Genomic DNA, 17,350 nt, shown 5'->3' on the forward strand with positions numbered 1-17,350 from the left:
TCAGAGCCTGAAGTTATGTATCAGTATCCTCTATGTGCGCTGCCGCGGTGTTGCCATTCTCTGCAGGCGCATCGGCCTGGAGGAGAATATGCTAGCTGGTGAAACTGCTATGTGTACAACATTTACCGCCGTGGTGTGGACATTCGCCATAGACACATTGGCCTGGATTTTCACAGAACATTCAGCACCTTGCATATTTTTGTATCGAGTCATTATTTATTGTTTATTGAGTAGTTGTGACTTGTTGTGGAGTAGTTGGACCATTGATTGAGCTGTTGTCTTGCAGGTGCTGCAGTGTGTATTCGGCTCCGTCTGAAAGATGAGGGAGCTAGATTAAGTGTCTGACCAAGCCGGTTATATAAACATATATTCATAAAGGATGAACAAAAGTTAAATGAATGTGCATCTGTGTAAATCGTTGTTCCGCGATGGAAACCTTTGCAATATAAATTTTGACGTTCAAGTGAACATGACGGGAGATGACTACATATCAGAGCAGGACAATCTGGAAGATGGTCAGTTCCTGCAAAGAGGTGATGGTGTCTATGACAATCATGACAATGGTGATAATGATGATGACAACGAAAACAATCCAGGTGAGATGACCAGCCAGATTAATCTCGGATTCTGACCACAGAGGGAACCTCTTGCCGACAGGGAACCCAAGTTGCTGCCATTATCGGCAGAGGATGACATCGAGCACCTTCTTACCACATTCGAGAGGATGTCTCATGTATGTCGCCAAAGGCCATTGGGTTTGGTTGGCAAGACATTAATGTAAAATCCCCCAAGACCAAGAAGGTGCTGGATCAGAAAAACTGGTGGAATATTAAGACTCTTATAATGAGAATGGCAGCCACAAACAAATCCGCTCGGATGTGAGAGAACTTGTCTAAAAGAGATGCTTTACTATCGAGACTTATTCTAAGATGTTCCAAATTGTGTAAGGGCATGGAGATTGCTCTCTAAGAGCCGTACATGGTGTAACCTGCCAGCCGGAAGTTGCTGCTGGGTGGGGGGGGGCAGACATGGTCATTAACTAGGAAGTCATCCAAAGATTTGAAGAGAAAGTAGCTTAAAACATCTGGGAGGGTGTTAAAAAAGCAAGGGCTACTTTTGCAACCATATACGAACACTACTGTGTGTATGTGGCGGAGCCACGTTGTTTAGCACGTAGCTTAGCCTTAACGAGCAGTCCCCAGACTAGTCCCGTGCAGCCGGGAGCCCAGGGCAGCTGGGTGACAACCCGGAGGGGGCATAGTGCTAGACTTAAAAAGCCCACGATTAAAGAGCCACCAGCTCACGTTTCAAATAGATTCGCTCCTCTCAGCGAGGCACCCGCTGATAAACAAACTCTGATTATTGGCGACTCGGTTCTGAGAAACGTCAGGTTAGCGACACCAGCGACTATAGTTAATTGTATCCCAGGGGCCAGAGCCGGCGACATCGAATCTAAACTTAAGTTAATGGCTAAAACTAAAAAAGGTAAATACAATAAAATCGTAATTCACGTCGGCAGCAACGACTCCCGGCTTCGTATGTCGGAGGTCACTAAATCGAATGTTGAATGTTTTTGCTAAAACGATGTCGGACACAGTAGTTTTCTCTGGCCCGCTCCCTAATACAGGTGATGACATGTTTAGCCGCATGTTGTCTTTTAACCGCTGGCTGTCGAGGTGGTGTCCTGTAAACGGCGTGGGCTTTATAGATAATTGGCTAACTTTTTTGAGAAAACCTGGTCTTGTTAGGAGAGACGGCGTTCATCCCACTTGGGATGGAGCAGCTCTCTTATCTAGGAATATTACTAAGTCTATAACATGACAACCCATAGTTGGGACCAGGAAGCAGAGCTGCAGTGCTAAACACTTCTCTGCGCTCCCTCTGGATCAGTCACAAAACCCCATAGAGATTGTGTCTGTTCACCGTCCGATTAAATTATTGAAATTAAACAATAACAGAGCGAGAACTCCACACAAAAATTTAATACAAATTAAAACAACCTCTGAAACAATACAGGAAACCCAGACTTTTAAATGTGGTCTTTTAAACATTAGATCACTGGAAAAAAAGGCTCTTTTAGTTAATGAAATAGTCTCAGATTACAACATAGATTTATTGTCCCTCACTGAGACGTGGCTGCATCCTGATGAATATGTCAGTCTAAATGAATCTACTCCCCCCAGTCATATCAATTCACAGGTTCCTAGAGAAATTGGGCGAGGAGGTGGAGTTGCTATTTTTAACTCCAGTCTATCAATTAATCCTAAACCTAAACTCAGCTATAACTCATTTGAATTTCTTGTTCTTAGTCTTCCAAGCCAATCCAGGAAACACCAACAGCCAATCATATTTGCTGTAGTTTACCGTGCTCCGGGGGCTTATACCGAATTTTTAACGGAATTCCCTGAGTTTTTATCAAACCTAGTCCTAAAGACCAATACAATTATTATTGTTGGTGACTTTAATATTCATGTTGACAATAATAAAGATAGCCTTAGCGTAGCATTTATTTTGATACTAGACTCAATTGGATTCAGTCAGTGTGTATACCAACCTACTCATCAGAGATGAGCCGGATACTCGGCTGAAACGAGTATCCGGTACGGATAAAGCACTTTTGCCGAGCACGAGTATTACACGAGTAATACGAGTCATTATCTGTGCTCGGACCGAATGAAAATCCTCACAGAGCGTCACAGCGCTCCTCCCCTTCACACACCGCTCTGCTCACTCACTCACAGAACAGCTCTCTGTCTCTCAGTCACTCAGGTTCGCGGGTCTTTTCCGTTAACGTTTAGGGTTTCTTCAGCTTGAAGTTTGTTTTTATTTCAGTTTGTACTTACTTATTAACCAGTAGAGTTCTGTTAAACGTGGGTTCGTTCAGACGTGGTGCTGGTAGAAAGCGACTCGCGTTGCGTCTCTGCCTGTCGGAGTTTTTTTTTTTTTTTTTTTTAACAGTTTTTTTTTTTAACTTCACGGATTGAGTGTCTGACTACTCTCTAGCGTCTGGCTACTCTCTCTCTCTCTCTCTCTCTCTCTCTCTCCCTCTCTCTGCCGGTCGTTCGAGTTTTTTTTTTTTTTTTAAACCGTCAGTTGGCTCTAACTAGTTTTATTTTACTTCATGCACTGAGTGTCTGACACTTTCTCGGTAGTAGTGGTATAAAAAATATTACAAATTAAGCTACACACACACATTATATATTATATATATTATATTATATTATATTACATTTCACTTCATAATTGCAACAGCATGTGTTGTATTCATTGTTGCAAAACTTTTTCTGTAAATAGTTTGTTTGCTATTGTGATCAAAATCATTGATCTGAAGCTCAATGCTGATGCTGTCCTGTAATAGTTTTCTAATCAGCAATAAATATAACAATTTCTGATCAACCCCTATCAATTGCATGCTTTCAAGACAACCCGGCCTACTTCCGGGTTAAATCACACCCACTTCCGGGTTAGGCCCCACCCACTCCGAGTACGGATACGGATACAGATAATTCATATGGTTAACAGATACAGATACAGATACAGATAATGCTGTACTCGCTCATCCCTACTACTCATTGCTGTAACCACACACTTGACCTTGTATTATCGTACGGTGTCGGAATTGAAAATTTAACAGTACTTCCGCGCAATCCAGTTCTATCAGACCATAATTTAATAACCTTTGATTTTTCAATAACTGAATATATGCCACTAATAAAAAATTCATTTTCTAGATGTCTACCTGATAGTGCTGTAGCTAAATTTAAGGAAATAATCCCAATTACATTTAAACCCGTATTAGCAGTAGATATAAACAACAAATTCTTTAAAACCCTGAGCTCCATTGAGATCGACCACCTCGTCGATAGCTCTGCAGACTCATTACGATTAACATTAGACTGAATTGCGCCTCTAAAAAAGAAAAATGTCAAACATAGTAAATTAGCTCCGTGGTATAATTCCCAGACAAATGAGTTAAAACAATTATCAAGAAAACTAGAAAGGAAGTGGCGCTCCAGCAACAATGTTGAAAATCTAATAGACTGGAAGAATAGTGTTAAAGAATATAAAAAGGCTCTCCACAAAGCAAGAGCCGCCTACTATTCAAAACTAATAGAAGAGAATAAAAAAAAACAGGTTTCTCTTCAGCCCTGTAGCCAGGCTGACAGAGAGTCACACCTCCACCGAACCCAGTATTCCTTGATCCCTAAATAGCTATATCTTTATGACCTTTTTTAATGATAAAATTCAAACTATTAGAAATAAAATCAACCATCTCCTGCCCTCAATTGGCACTAATACCCTCCCAACAACAGAGATCTCAGAAACGGCTGAGAATCCTACCCATTACTTAGACAGCTTCTCTCTGATCACCCGTGATCAGTTTACCAAATTAATCTCAGTTTCTAAACGAACAACCTGTATCTTAGATCCCATTCCTACCAAATTACTTAAAGAAATTCTGCCCCTAATTGATAGTTCGTTACTTAACATTATCAATCTGTCATTATCATCAGGTTATGTACCACAGTCTTTTAAAATAGCTGTCATCAAACCCCTACTCAAAAAACCCACCCTAGACCCAGAGGTTTTAGCCGATTACAGGCCAATATCTAATCTCCCCTTCATTTCTAAAATCTTAGAAAAAGTTGTTGCCAATCAGCTGTGTGAGTTTCTCCGGGAAAATAATATATATGAAGACTTTCAATCGGGGTTTAGAGCCAATCACAGTACAGAGACAGCCTTGGCCAAAGTCACTAATGACCTTTTAATAGCCTCAGATCAGGGACTTGTGTCTGACCTCATTCTGTTAGATCTCAGTGCAGCATTCGACACAATTGACCATCAAATTTTATTACAAAGACTCAAACAGTTAATTAACATTAATGGAACCGCCCTTAACTGGTTTGAATCGTATTTCTCTGATCGCTCCCAATTTGTGCAAATTAATGATGAGTCATCTGTGCGCACCAAAGTTAACCATGGTGTTCCACAGGGCTCTGTGCTCGGCCCAATTTTATTCTCATTATATATGCTTCCACTAGGAAACATTATCAGGACACACTCGGTAAATTTCCACTGCTATGCGGATGACACCCAGTTATATTTGTCAATAAAACCTGAACAAAGTAATCAATTAACTAAACTTCGAACATGTCTCATGGACATAAAAACCTGGATGACCCGCAATTTTCTCTTATTAAACTCAGACAAAACAGAGGTTATAATACTTGGCCCCAAACACCTTTAGAGATGCATTATCTAATGATATAGCTGCGCTAGACGACATTGCCCTTGCTTCCAATGAAACAGTCAGGAACTTGGGAGTGATCTTCGATCCTGATTTATCCTTTAATAGTCACTTAAAACAAATTTCTAGGACCGCTTTCTTCCACTTGCGTAATATTTCAAAAATTAGACATGTCCTTTCCCAAAAAGATGCAGAAAAACTAGTCCACGCCTTTGTTACATCGAGACTGGACTATTGTAATTCATTATTATCTGGCTCCAGCAGTAAGTCGTTAAAGACTCTACAGCTTCTCCAAAATGCCGCAGCACGTGTCCTGACGAGAACAAAGAGAAGAGAGCACATTTCTCCAATATTAGCATCGCTACACTAGCTTCCAGTTAAATCTAGAATAGAATTTAAAATTCTCCTCCTCACCTTCAAGGCCCTTAATAATATAGCCCATATTCACAAATTACAATTCATCTCATAGGGCTTTAACAGGGTGTGACATCCTCTGTCCTTAACCCTCAGCAAGAGTAAGGAAAAACTACTAAAAACCCTTTTAAGTATGGAGCCAGAACAGTCTCAAAAGGATTAAATGCACACAGAAATGAATACGTGCGCAAAAAAGATCCACAAATACATTTTCAATGCACACACAAATATGTTTCATTCCATATATAAGTAAAAAAAATTCACATGTAAAATATAAGATTCATAAACATATTTCCAATGCACACACAAATAGAAAAAAAATTCACAAATATATGCATGTAAAAGTATTTGCAATCTTCATCAAATACATATTTGGAGCTTGTTACATTCATATAAAAACTGTTGGACCTGCATTTACAAAGTGCTTTTAATTTGTAAACCTCGCTGCATTTGTGTGTGAGACTTTTGAGACTTTTGAGACTCCCCTGACGTGTCTCTGTTTCACGAATGCGTTTTTTCTAAGAGGGGATCGTCTGTAGCCATCAGATGTCTCACTCCTGTACAGCCAATCACGTGAGTGCCATTACACGACGTGATTAAAACGCGCGCAGGCAGCCTGGAGGTTTTTTACGGTGGCCCTGAAAGCTCAACGAACGGCAACTTAAGAAAACACATACAAGTTGACAAAACACCTGCAAAAAGAGAAAAGCGCTGCAAATACCGGAACGAGCTGCAAATAGAGAAACGCGCAGCAAATACCGTAACGCGTTGCAAAAAGCCAAACGCAGTTAGCATGGTGGCTAGCCCGCTATCCCCGTTATCAAAGTTCGTTATAACCGTATGTGACCGTACACACATGCTGTAAGTGCTCTAACCAGCCACAGTCAGCCGGACAACGCCGCTGGCTTAACACACTTGTCACAATAATCATAGAGTTGTAATTGTGATTTAGGTTTATTGTGATTTAGGGAATGAAACCGGAAGTTAGAGGTCCGGAAATGACGCCGGGCGGAAATTATGTTTTTAGTGGACCAATCACAGCCAAGTGCTATCCGTGGGCTGTCCGCCATTTCGACGTGTAGTTAGAAAAATGTGTTAAGCCAGCGGCGTTGTCCGGCTGACGGTGGCTGGTTAGAGCACTTACAGCATGTTTGTACGATCACATACGGTTATAACGAACTTTGATAACGGGGATAGCGGGCTAGCCACCATGCTAACTGCGGTGGGAACAGCGCAAAAACCCGCTGACTTAATCCCAAGGCTCTCATGACACTGTTTCTCAAACACCGTCAGGTTAGAAGCAAACACTTGGTAGTAGTTAGTATCGGGTGTCCCTGCTGACTGTGTGTGGAAGCTAGCTGCCTCCGTGTAGCTTCAAGCTGTTGCAGCTGTTGAATTAGCAACGCAGTTTGGAAACAATACCGGGGAACCGCTGCGTTAAGAGACGATAACATAAGCATTTTGACTCGCTGGGTATCACTTTATTTCAGCAAAACTGTCGCGTCATCAACAGCCCTTTTCTGTTGTCATCGTTCACTGTGTGTGAGGAGCCGGGGATCAGCGTCTACTAATTCTATGTCTATTGGCTGGCGGGCTAAAAACCTCCAGGCTGCCTGCGCGCGTTTTAGTGACGTCGTGTAATGGCACTCACGTGATTGGCTGTACAGGAGTGAGACATCTGATTGGCTACAGACGATCCCCTCTTAGAAAAAACGCATTCGTGAAACAGAGACACGTCAGGGGAGTCTCAAAAGTCTCAAAAGTCTCACACACAAATGCAGCGAGGTTTACAAATTAAAAGCACTTTGTAAATGCAGGTCCAACAGTTTATATATGAATGTAACAAACTCCAAATATGTATTTGATGAAGATTGCAAATACTTTTACATGCATATATTTGTGAATTTTTTTTCTATTTGTGTGTGCATCGGAAATATGTTTATGAATCTTATATTTTACATGTGAATTTTTTTTACTTATATATGGAATGAAACATATTTGTGTGTGCATTGAAAATGTATTTGTGGATCTTTTTTCGCATGTATTCATTTCTGTGTGCATTTAATTCTTTTGAGACTGTTCTGGCTCCATATTTAATAGGGTAAAAATACATAGGAACCTCAGAGAGAGCCACATGTGAGGGATCCCTCTCCCAGGACGGACAGAAGTGCAATAGATGCCACGTGCAGGAAAACATCATCAAGATTAAAGTCTTCAAGATTAAAGATTAAACTTTACTACGAGTTGATAATCTAACTTATTTAATTATTATCATTATAATTAATAATTATTGGTGAAGTACATTTATGGTTAAATACATTTAACTTTGTAGTTAAACAAGAGCAAGTGACCTGAAGGTTACTTATCAATCGTTCATCACATGAATCCTTACTCTTTCTATCACTTACACGCACTAAAAGCACAGATGTCAGTGGCATTTTGGATTTCAGGGTTATGCCCACTGAGCAGAGACTCAAACCACCAACAAACCGCTCTAACCTCTTTAAACCTATAAGGATGTTCATGCTATATCACAGTTTGCTTTCATGTCATAATTGAACCTTATTTACGACTCAGACAGAGTTAACTAAACCAGTTGACAACCAGCTTCCTAAAATAGGTTATCAGGAAGGCCAATGTTAGGCTCAGTGAAGAGATATAAGGACTGTTGAACTTGCTTTGTAGTACAGGCCCAGTTCTAACACTGCTTGCCTTGCTTCGCCTCACGGCAATTTGTATGCATTCTGATGTTTGATGTGAACATTAACTGACAAAGCTCATAACCCTTATCTGCAGGACTTTATCATTTCCCTGCTACCACTGAGAATAATAAGCACACGCATGAGAAGGTGCACAAGTGTTCTTAATAAAGTTCTCAGCAATATATATATTAAAATACAAATATCAACAGTTAGGTACACTAAACTTGTCTGTATGTTAAAGGGATAGTTCACCCAGAAATACAAATTCAATCATTATCTACTCACCCCTATGCCGATGGGGTGAAGTGTTTGTGTCCACAAAACACCTTTGGAGTGTTTGTGACGTTTCAGACTAAATTAAACAGAAGAAATATAGAAGAAATATTGCATGCCTCCATTCTTCTTGTGTGGTGTCATCCAAGTGTTTGCAAGCCCTGACTTTCATATTCAACAGGAAATTAGGTAGTTATATTCAGCTAAAAAAGGACTAACCATTGACTTAAATTGTTTTGGATTCTGAGTTTACCCCTGAGACTGTAAGTGTTTTATGGACTCCAACACTTCACCTACCGCTCCATCGGCATAGGGTTGAGTAGATGAATGAATTTGGATGGACTATCCTATCAAGGCATATCTAAGTAGAGTCCAGACAATGGTAATGACAAGATTTATTTAAAAATTATGATAGCTTTAATTCTTGGTAAATGTAGCACGGCTGTTAACATTGGGACAAGATTTTTGTCCAGTTGTTTTTTAAAAATCCGTAAGAACCTGTTACCTGCAGATCCTTAATTGACAGCTTACTGTTTCTGTATCCTATAAATCTAAATTGATCCACTGACAATAGAAAATGCATACCACACCAAAATATTGATCTCAAATAGTACAACATATTTCAGTTTGACATGATTTTTATCATGATACTCTTAATACCATATATTAAGAAAAACAACAATGGGGCATTTATGCAATTCTCATACTGGTTATCATTGTTTTTGGGTAGGTTCCTACTTGCCGAGACCAGTTGTTCCTAAATTTTGAATTTATGTCTTCTTAAAATAAAGTGATCTATCCTTCATCAAAGCATTTAGTCTTAGTGTGCATGGTTGGTGAGCTTTTCAACAAAATATGGGTTTGCTCTAATTGATTTATATACAGGATAAAAGTACTGAGTGAGTCACACAAAAAAAGCTAAATTGTGAAAAAATATCCAGTTTCCCAAAATCATGCTGCAGTCCATATATTTTCTAAATGCTATTATAATTATTATTCTTTATAGAAAATGTTCTTAAAATTAAATAATTGACCATCGCAATACATTTACTTTCTGTTTCAGGAATCCTTTGCACAGCCACTTTAGACAAATGTTTGTCTGCACCCTGCCAGAATGGAGCTACATGTGTGGACACCATGGATGACTACGCCTGTATCTGTGCCAAAGAAGGGGTCCAATACATGGGCAAAAACTGTGATGAATTCTATGATGCCTGCTCCTTCGCACCATGTGAAGTCTGTTCCAGCAGCCCTGGTACCAGAGAGTACCATTGCATATGCCCAGAAGGACTTACGGGTGATAACTGCACAGAGGAGGTGGACGAGTGTCAGAGCAACCCCTGCTTTAAACCCCGTTCAGTGTGTATAGACCAGTTGAATGGTTACTTCTGCAGATGTCCTGCTGGGTTAGGAGGACAGGTCTGCAAAACTAGAGTAACTGACTGCATCGATGAACCCTGCAGGAACAATGGGACTTGTATATTACAAGCAGCAGGCTTCGAATGCCATTGTTCACCAGGGTTCAAGGGGAAGACTTGCGAGGAAGATGTGAATGAGTGTCTATCAGAGCCTTGTCAGAATGGAGCCATTTGTATAGACGGGGTGGCAGAGTTCCACTGCTTCTGCGTGCCTGGTTTTCAGGGCTACAAGTGTGAAATAGACATCAACGAGTGTGCTTCACGACCCTGTGAGAACAATGCCACCTGTATCAATGAGAAGGACCACTATAAGTGTGATTGTCTGGCCGGCTTTGCAGGTACATCATACACACCACCATGCACAACATAAGACACAACATATTCATGATCTTTGATGTGTAAAACCTATTGTTTCATTATGAAACTTTGGCAGGACAATTATTGTGTATATGCATATGTATATGCATATATATATATATGCATACATACACACATGGTCAATCTAACTTGCCTTTCTTACAGATAGACTGACCATCCCAGTTCTGGAAAAGATCTTAATTGTCAAATACTTGTAAAAAATATAAAGATTTATTTGGTTGGCAGGCAGGCAGGTTCAACAATATTGTTGTTAAGAATTAATAAATCACAAAAAGAACAAAAGGAAATACCTGTGTATAGGTGTATGTGCTAAGCAAACATACACCCACATATGAAAAATGACACACAAATTAGAAAGGGTACAAAAGTGTAATAAAGGTACAAAAGTGTTTTTTAACTTTGACTTACACACATGCTTAAACCATGTCAAGGCTACTAAATTATCAATTCATTGGGCCAGATTTCAAAACCTAATATTTAGCCGGGCCACGTTTCCGATGGCCGAATAAGCAGCAGGTCAATACAAATGAATGTAATATAAACAAATCAATGTTAATTAATTGTTTCCCTTTTAAATTTGGGCGCATCTGACACCGGCACATTTAAAAGTGCATAAAACAAAAGAGCTGTAAATTAACATAACTTGCGCTGGCAGCAATAGGATTTTTGCTCACATCTTACCCAGTCACATCACGTGGCTGAGGGGTAGAGTGGTCGTCCTCCAACCAGAAGGTCGGCGGTTCGATCCCCAGTCTGAACCATCTCCATGCCGAAGTGTCCTTGGGCAAGATGCTGAACCCCGAATGGCCCCCCATAGAATAACAAAAGTGCTGCAAGTAGATGCACTGTATGAATGTATGGGTGAATGTGCAACTGTAATGTAAAGTGCTTTGAGTGGTCATCAAGACTAGAAAAGCGCTATATAAGTACAAATCAATTTACCATAGTGCTTTTAACAGAATAAAAAAGAACTATCATTGCTATCAAAGCTATTAGTCCACAAACCCATAACTATTGCTAACAGTAATTAACACACATGCATATCTCTCCTACTGCACATTGAAGGAACAGAAAATATGTTTGTTTTAAATCACCACATGTGTGATTAGCCTTTCTTAGACATCACACATTATGTTAGTATATAGTTACAATGCTGATTTTATATTATTAAGTGGGAGAAGAGTGACATTTTTTGTTCTGAACGAGAGCAGTTACTTTTGGCTCGTAAGATATCAATGCAATTCGAAGATAGGTAAGGAGTACTGTCGATCAGGAAGCATCGAGAGTTCTTGTGCGATAAAGCTTGATTCACACGTGTATGTTGATCCAGTTATGACCAGCTCGTTTTAGGTAACACGTTTGAAGTCTACATGGGATCTTGGTTTAAGCAAAATACATTTTTATAGACTCAAAACAATAACAAAATTTACGAAATGTCAAGTCAGTGTGTGGTGGAGGTGTGGGATTTAGTTTTCTCTGGAAGAATTTTCTACTTTTTGTTCTTCATCAGTTATTTCAAAATGTTTGGTTTGTTCCTGTTAAACTGAGCATGACGAGTACTTGACGTGAGTGGTGGGCTAAAACACTAAACACTGCGATTTGGAAAAGCACTACTACATTTCCCTGACATTCAAAAGTTAGTTTGAAGAATGTATATCATAGATTTGTATTACTTTTTCATATTGGCAGTTCAATAAGGTAAGTTTTATTATTTTTATCGATTTATTAGTGGTAAGATATTAATTGCTTTTCATCATCATCATCATCATCATCATTTTGTCTCAGTGCTTTCTTCTCATCTTGACTTTCCTTCCAACAGGAGTCAACTGTGACATTGAAATAGACGAGTGTGAGTCCAGTGCCTGCCGTAATGGAGCCACCTGCCATGACCTGATCGGCATGTACTCATGTGAATGTCTGCCTGGGTTTGACGGCATCGACTGTGAGGTTGATGTGGAGGAGTGTGCCAGTGACCCCTGTCAGAATGGAGCTGTCTGTCATGACATGGTGAACAAGTAGGTCAATCCTCCAGCTGAATTTACTGTCTGTAGGAGCTAAAACACTAAACACTGAGATTTGGAAAATTGTGATTAGATAGATGCTTGGAAATTTCAGTTTGTGTACTCCTATATAGCTTACTGATTCAAACCTTTTACCGACTGGGATTCACACAGGGTGATACCAGATGGAGGGGCACCTAAAATACAAGGAATATGTTGTAATTCTCCTGGATTATTTTTTTTAAGTCTCTCACTGATATCAAGTGTGCCCCTTACACTGTTAAAGAAAAGAGTCTTGTGGGAACACCAAGAAAGATGGCTACTAGGAGAGCTCCCTTCATATATCAAATATTACCATAAATTTAGAAACATACACTTGATGATGAGTGTGTTTAAGGGATACAGATAATAAGAGGGAGACATGGGAGAATGTATATGCACAGACAGAGAAAGACATGGAGAAGTGTAAAAAAAGATATTAAGTATGACGGACACACATTAAAAACAGCAACAGCACAAGTGGAGAAATCAATACAAAATGTAGAATCAGAAGTCTTTTATTTGCCAAGTATGTTTGCACATACAGGAAATTGCTTTGGGGTCGTTCGTTGGTGCACTCAACAACAATATAAAAACAACAATAACAACAACAGCACGTGCGGTGCTAAGGTGCAGAGATTGGTGATAGTGCCAATAATATATCAATTATAAATTATGTGCAGAGTCAGTGTGATGCAGGGAACTTGTTTATGAGCCCCACTGCCATGGGGAAAAAACTGTTCAGATGGCTCGAGGTTTTGGTCCTGATGGCCCGGAACCTTTTTCCGGACGGGAGTCTCTGGAATAGGTGGTGACCAGGATGGGAAGGATCAGCAATGATCTTTCATGCTCTCCTACTGGTCCTGGAGTGGAACAGGTCTAGGAGAGCCGGCAGGTCACAGCCGATGACCGTCTCGGCAGACCGAATGATCCGCTGCAGTCTGCCCTTGTCCTTGGCAATGGAGGCAGCAAACCAGACGGTGATTGATGAGGTGAGGATGGACTCAATGATGGCTGTGTAGAACTCAACCATTACTTTCCGCGGCATGTTGAATTTCTTCAGTTGCCGCAGGAAGAACATCCTCTAATGGGCCTTCTTGATGGTGGAGGTGATCTTCTCCGTCCACCTCAGGTCCTGTGCAATTATAGTCCCCAGGAATCTGAAAGACTCAACTGTTTTAACTGAGTCGCAAATGGTGAGGGGGGCTGTTTGGGCTGGGCTCCTCCTGAAGTCTGCTACCATCTCTACAGTTTTCAAAGCGTTCAGCTCCAGGTGGTTCTGGCTGCACCAGGAAGCCAGGCTGTTAACTTCCTCTCTGTAGGCGGCCTCATCCCCATTGGAGATTAATCCAATAAGGGTTGTGTCGTCAGCAAACTTCAGGAGTTTGACAGAGGGATGGCTGGAGGTGCAGTTGTTGGTGTAGAGGGAGAAGAGTAGAGGAGAGAGCACGCAACCTTGTGGGGCTCCAGTGCTGATTGTCCGGGGCTCAGAGACAAGCTTGCCCAGCCTCACGCGCTGCTTCCTGTCGGTCAGGAAGTTAGTGATCCACCTGCAGGTGGGCTCAGGCATGCTTAGCTGTGTCAGCTTGTCCCGGAGAAGAGCTGGGGAGATGGTGTTGAATGCGGAGCTGAAGTCCACAAACAGGATCCTGGCGTAGGTGCCGGGGGAGTCGAGGTGCTGGAGGATGAAGTGGAGTCCCATGTTGACTGCGTCGTCTACGGACCTGTTGGCTCTGTAGGCAAACTGCAGTGGGTCGAGGAGGTGGTTGGTTGTGGCCTTGAGGTGGGTCAGCGCGAGGCGCTCAAAGGTCTTCATTACTACAGAGGTCAGGGCGACTGGTCTGTATTCATCAAGGCCTGTGATCCTCTTCTTCTTGGGGATGATGGTGGATGTTTTGAGGCAGGCGGTTACAACACATTCAGCCAGTGAGGTGTTGAAGATGTCCGTGAACACTGGAGACAGCTGATCTGCACAGTGCTTTAAGGCCAATTTATGCTCCTCCGTTTTGACGGACACGGACAGATAGGACCGCCTTCTTTGCCGTTGAATGCCCTCTCCGGGGCTCCTCGGAGAGCTTTTCGTGCAGCTCGGATTTTTCTAACTACACGTCGGAATGGCGGAGAGCCCACGGATAGCCCTTGGCTGTGATTGGTCCGCTAACGCTAGCATTTCGGGACAACATCATATCCGAACCTCAAACTTCCTGTTTCATTCCCTAAATCACAGTAAACCTAAATAACAACTACAACTCTATGATTAATGTGACAAGTGTGTTAAGCCAGCGGCATTGTCTGGCTGACGGTGGCTGGTTAGAGCACTTACGGCATGTGTGTACGGTCACATACGGTTATAACGAACTTTCATAACCATGCTAACTGCGGTGGGAACAGCTCAAAAACCCGCTGACTTTAATCCCACGGCTGTCATGACACTGTTTCTCAAACACTGTCAGGTTAGAAGCAAACACTTGGTAGTAGTTAGTATCGGGTGTCCTTGCTGACTGTGTGTGTAAGCTGGGGGGTGAGCTAGCTGCCTCTGTGTAGCTTCAAGCTGTTGCAGCTGTTGAATTAGCAGCGTAGTTTGGAAACAAGACCGGGCTACCGCTGCGCTAAGACACGATAACATAAGCATTTTGAACTGCTGGGTGTCACTTTATTTCAGCAAAAACTGTCGCATCATCAACAGCCTTTGTAGACACAGGGCTAGTGTCTTTGTCCAGGCTTGGAATAAGAGGTGTGATAGCTGTGGGGGGGGGGGGAGGGGGGTTGAGAGGGTCTTTCGAATCCACAGTAAAAGTCATTCAGTTCGTTTGCAAGTTTCAAGTCTTCCAAAGAGTGGGGGGATTTGGTTTTGCAACCGGTGATCATCCGAAGGCCTTTCCAGACTGATGAGGAGTCGTTGGCTGCAAACTTTTGTTCCAGCTTTTTGAATTCTATCGTTTGGCCTCCTTAATCTCCTTGCCAAACAAGTATTTAATCAGTCTGAAACTATCCATGTCCCCACTCTTGAACGCCTACTCTTTCTCCAAACAAAGCTATTTGAGCTTTGCTGTGAACCAGGGCTTGTCGTTGTTATAACTCACCCTGCGTGTCGGAATACATCTGTCTTCACAGAAGCTGATATAGGACGTCACAGCATCTGTGTATTCGTCCAGGCTTTTAGAAGCAGTTCTAAAAATGTCCCAGTCAGTGTTGTCCAGGCAGTCACGCAGCTCCTCCAAAGCTTCTCTGCTGCTCAAGTTCTTGGATCTCAGCACAGCAGGTTAAGAAAGTTTTAGTTTCTGTCTGTAAGCCGGGATCAGGTGAATGAGAGTGGGTCGAATAGACCCAGAGCAGAGCGGGAAACTGCATGATACGCCTTGCTGATGGTGCTGTAACAGCGGTCCAGAGTTTTCTCCCCCCTGGTCGGGCATTTGATTAACTGTTTGTATTTGGGGAGTTCGTTAGTTAAGTTCCCCTTATTAAAGTCCCCAAGGACAATAACAGGGGAATACGTGTTCTCTCTCCTTCTCTCCACTCCTAGTATCTGCTCCGCGAGTTGTCGTTGAGCCTGGCGCACGTCAGCTTGCGGGGGGATGTAGACTCCAGCCAAGATAAAAGAGGTGAATTCACGGGGAGAGTAGAACGGTCTGCAGGTGATGAAAAAAAGTGTCCAGGTCAGGAGAACAGGACTGTAAAATTACTTTCACGTCGCTGCACCGGCCATGGTTTATATAAAAACAAATCCCTCCGCCTTTTGCCTTGCGTGAGAGGATCGGGTCTCGGTCCGCACGTAACAGCTGAAAGCCGGTCAGCTGTGCGGCGGAGTCCGGTGTAGTTTCGGTCAGCCACGATTCCGTGAAACACAAGACAGAAGAAAGGGAAAAGTCTCTATTTGTCCGGATGAGAAGGCGCAGTTCGTCCATCGTATTGCACAGCGAGCGGACATTAGAGAGGAGTATGCTCGGGAGAGGTGAGCGTAATCCTCTCTCCCTGAAGCGCACCAGAGCCCCGGCGCGCTTTCCTCTCCGTCTCCGCCTCAGTCTCGCTGCGTGATCGAGGAACACCGCACCTTCGATCAGTAAATCCACTAAATCCACGGAAGAGGCGAGGAAGTTGGGACATAAATCGGAGGGTGTTGTGTCCCTGATGGTAAGAAGCTTGTCCATCGTGAAAGTAATCCGAGTAGGGTTGCAGTAAACAGAATAAAATCCTAAAAACAAACACCGATGTGCGCACCAGCACACCGTGGCTGTTACGGTTTGTGGAAGGTAGATGGACCCAGGAGCAGAGATGTTTAACAAAAAGTGTATTTGATACAAAAAGAGTCTTAAACTAAACAAAAGCACAAGGAGGCTTACAGGAGAGGCTCAGGAGATCAGGACAGGGCAGGAACGCAGAAAAGGACAGCACCATGCAATATCCTTCACCAGACGGCACGAGGAACAAAAACAGGAACCACAGAGTAACACTGGGAGAAAGAACAGGAAGCAAAACAGACAATTCGACAGAGGACAAGGGGAAGGACAGAGGCCTAAATACACACAGGGAAGGCAGGGGTAATTGGCCACAGGTGCAACACATGAGGAGTTAGATAGACAATCACCAAGACAGGAAGTGAAGACAGAAACAACCCACAAGGAACAGAGACTACAAAATAAAACAGGAAACAGAAAACACAGAGGCTGAAATAAACAAACTAAACTGACAGAACATCACAGTACCCCCCCCCTCAAGGACCGGATTCAAGACGGTCCATAACATGAAACAAGACGGGTGGGATGAGGGGGGAACCGGAGGAGGGAATCCGGGAGGTGCCCAGGTTCTCGGGCCAACGGCTCCGTGGCCGCTCAGGGGCTGAGCACAGAGGCTCGGGAGGACGCTAAGGGGCAGAGTTCT

At 42.4% G+C, this 17,350-nt stretch overlaps 1 protein-coding gene across 1 annotated transcript in view; it reads left to right on the forward strand.

Moving 5' to 3' along the window:
* The first annotated feature begins 469 nt into the window (after window positions 1–469).
* crb2a (crumbs cell polarity complex component 2a) overlaps window positions 470–17,350 on the forward strand; it is a 46,621-nt gene continuing 29,740 nt past the window's right edge. The window contains exons 1-3 of the mRNA XM_053411674.1: window positions 470–596; window positions 9,701–10,393; window positions 12,253–12,448. Of these exons, the coding sequence (XP_053267649.1) occupies window positions 470–596; window positions 9,701–10,393; window positions 12,253–12,448 (1,016 nt within the window). The remainder of the gene's footprint in view (window positions 597–9,700; window positions 10,394–12,252; window positions 12,449–17,350) is intronic.

This window comes from Pleuronectes platessa, chromosome 19 (assembly GCF_947347685.1).
Source record: "Pleuronectes platessa chromosome 19, fPlePla1.1, whole genome shotgun sequence".
Lineage (NCBI taxonomy): Eukaryota > Metazoa > Chordata > Actinopteri > Pleuronectiformes > Pleuronectidae > Pleuronectes > Pleuronectes platessa.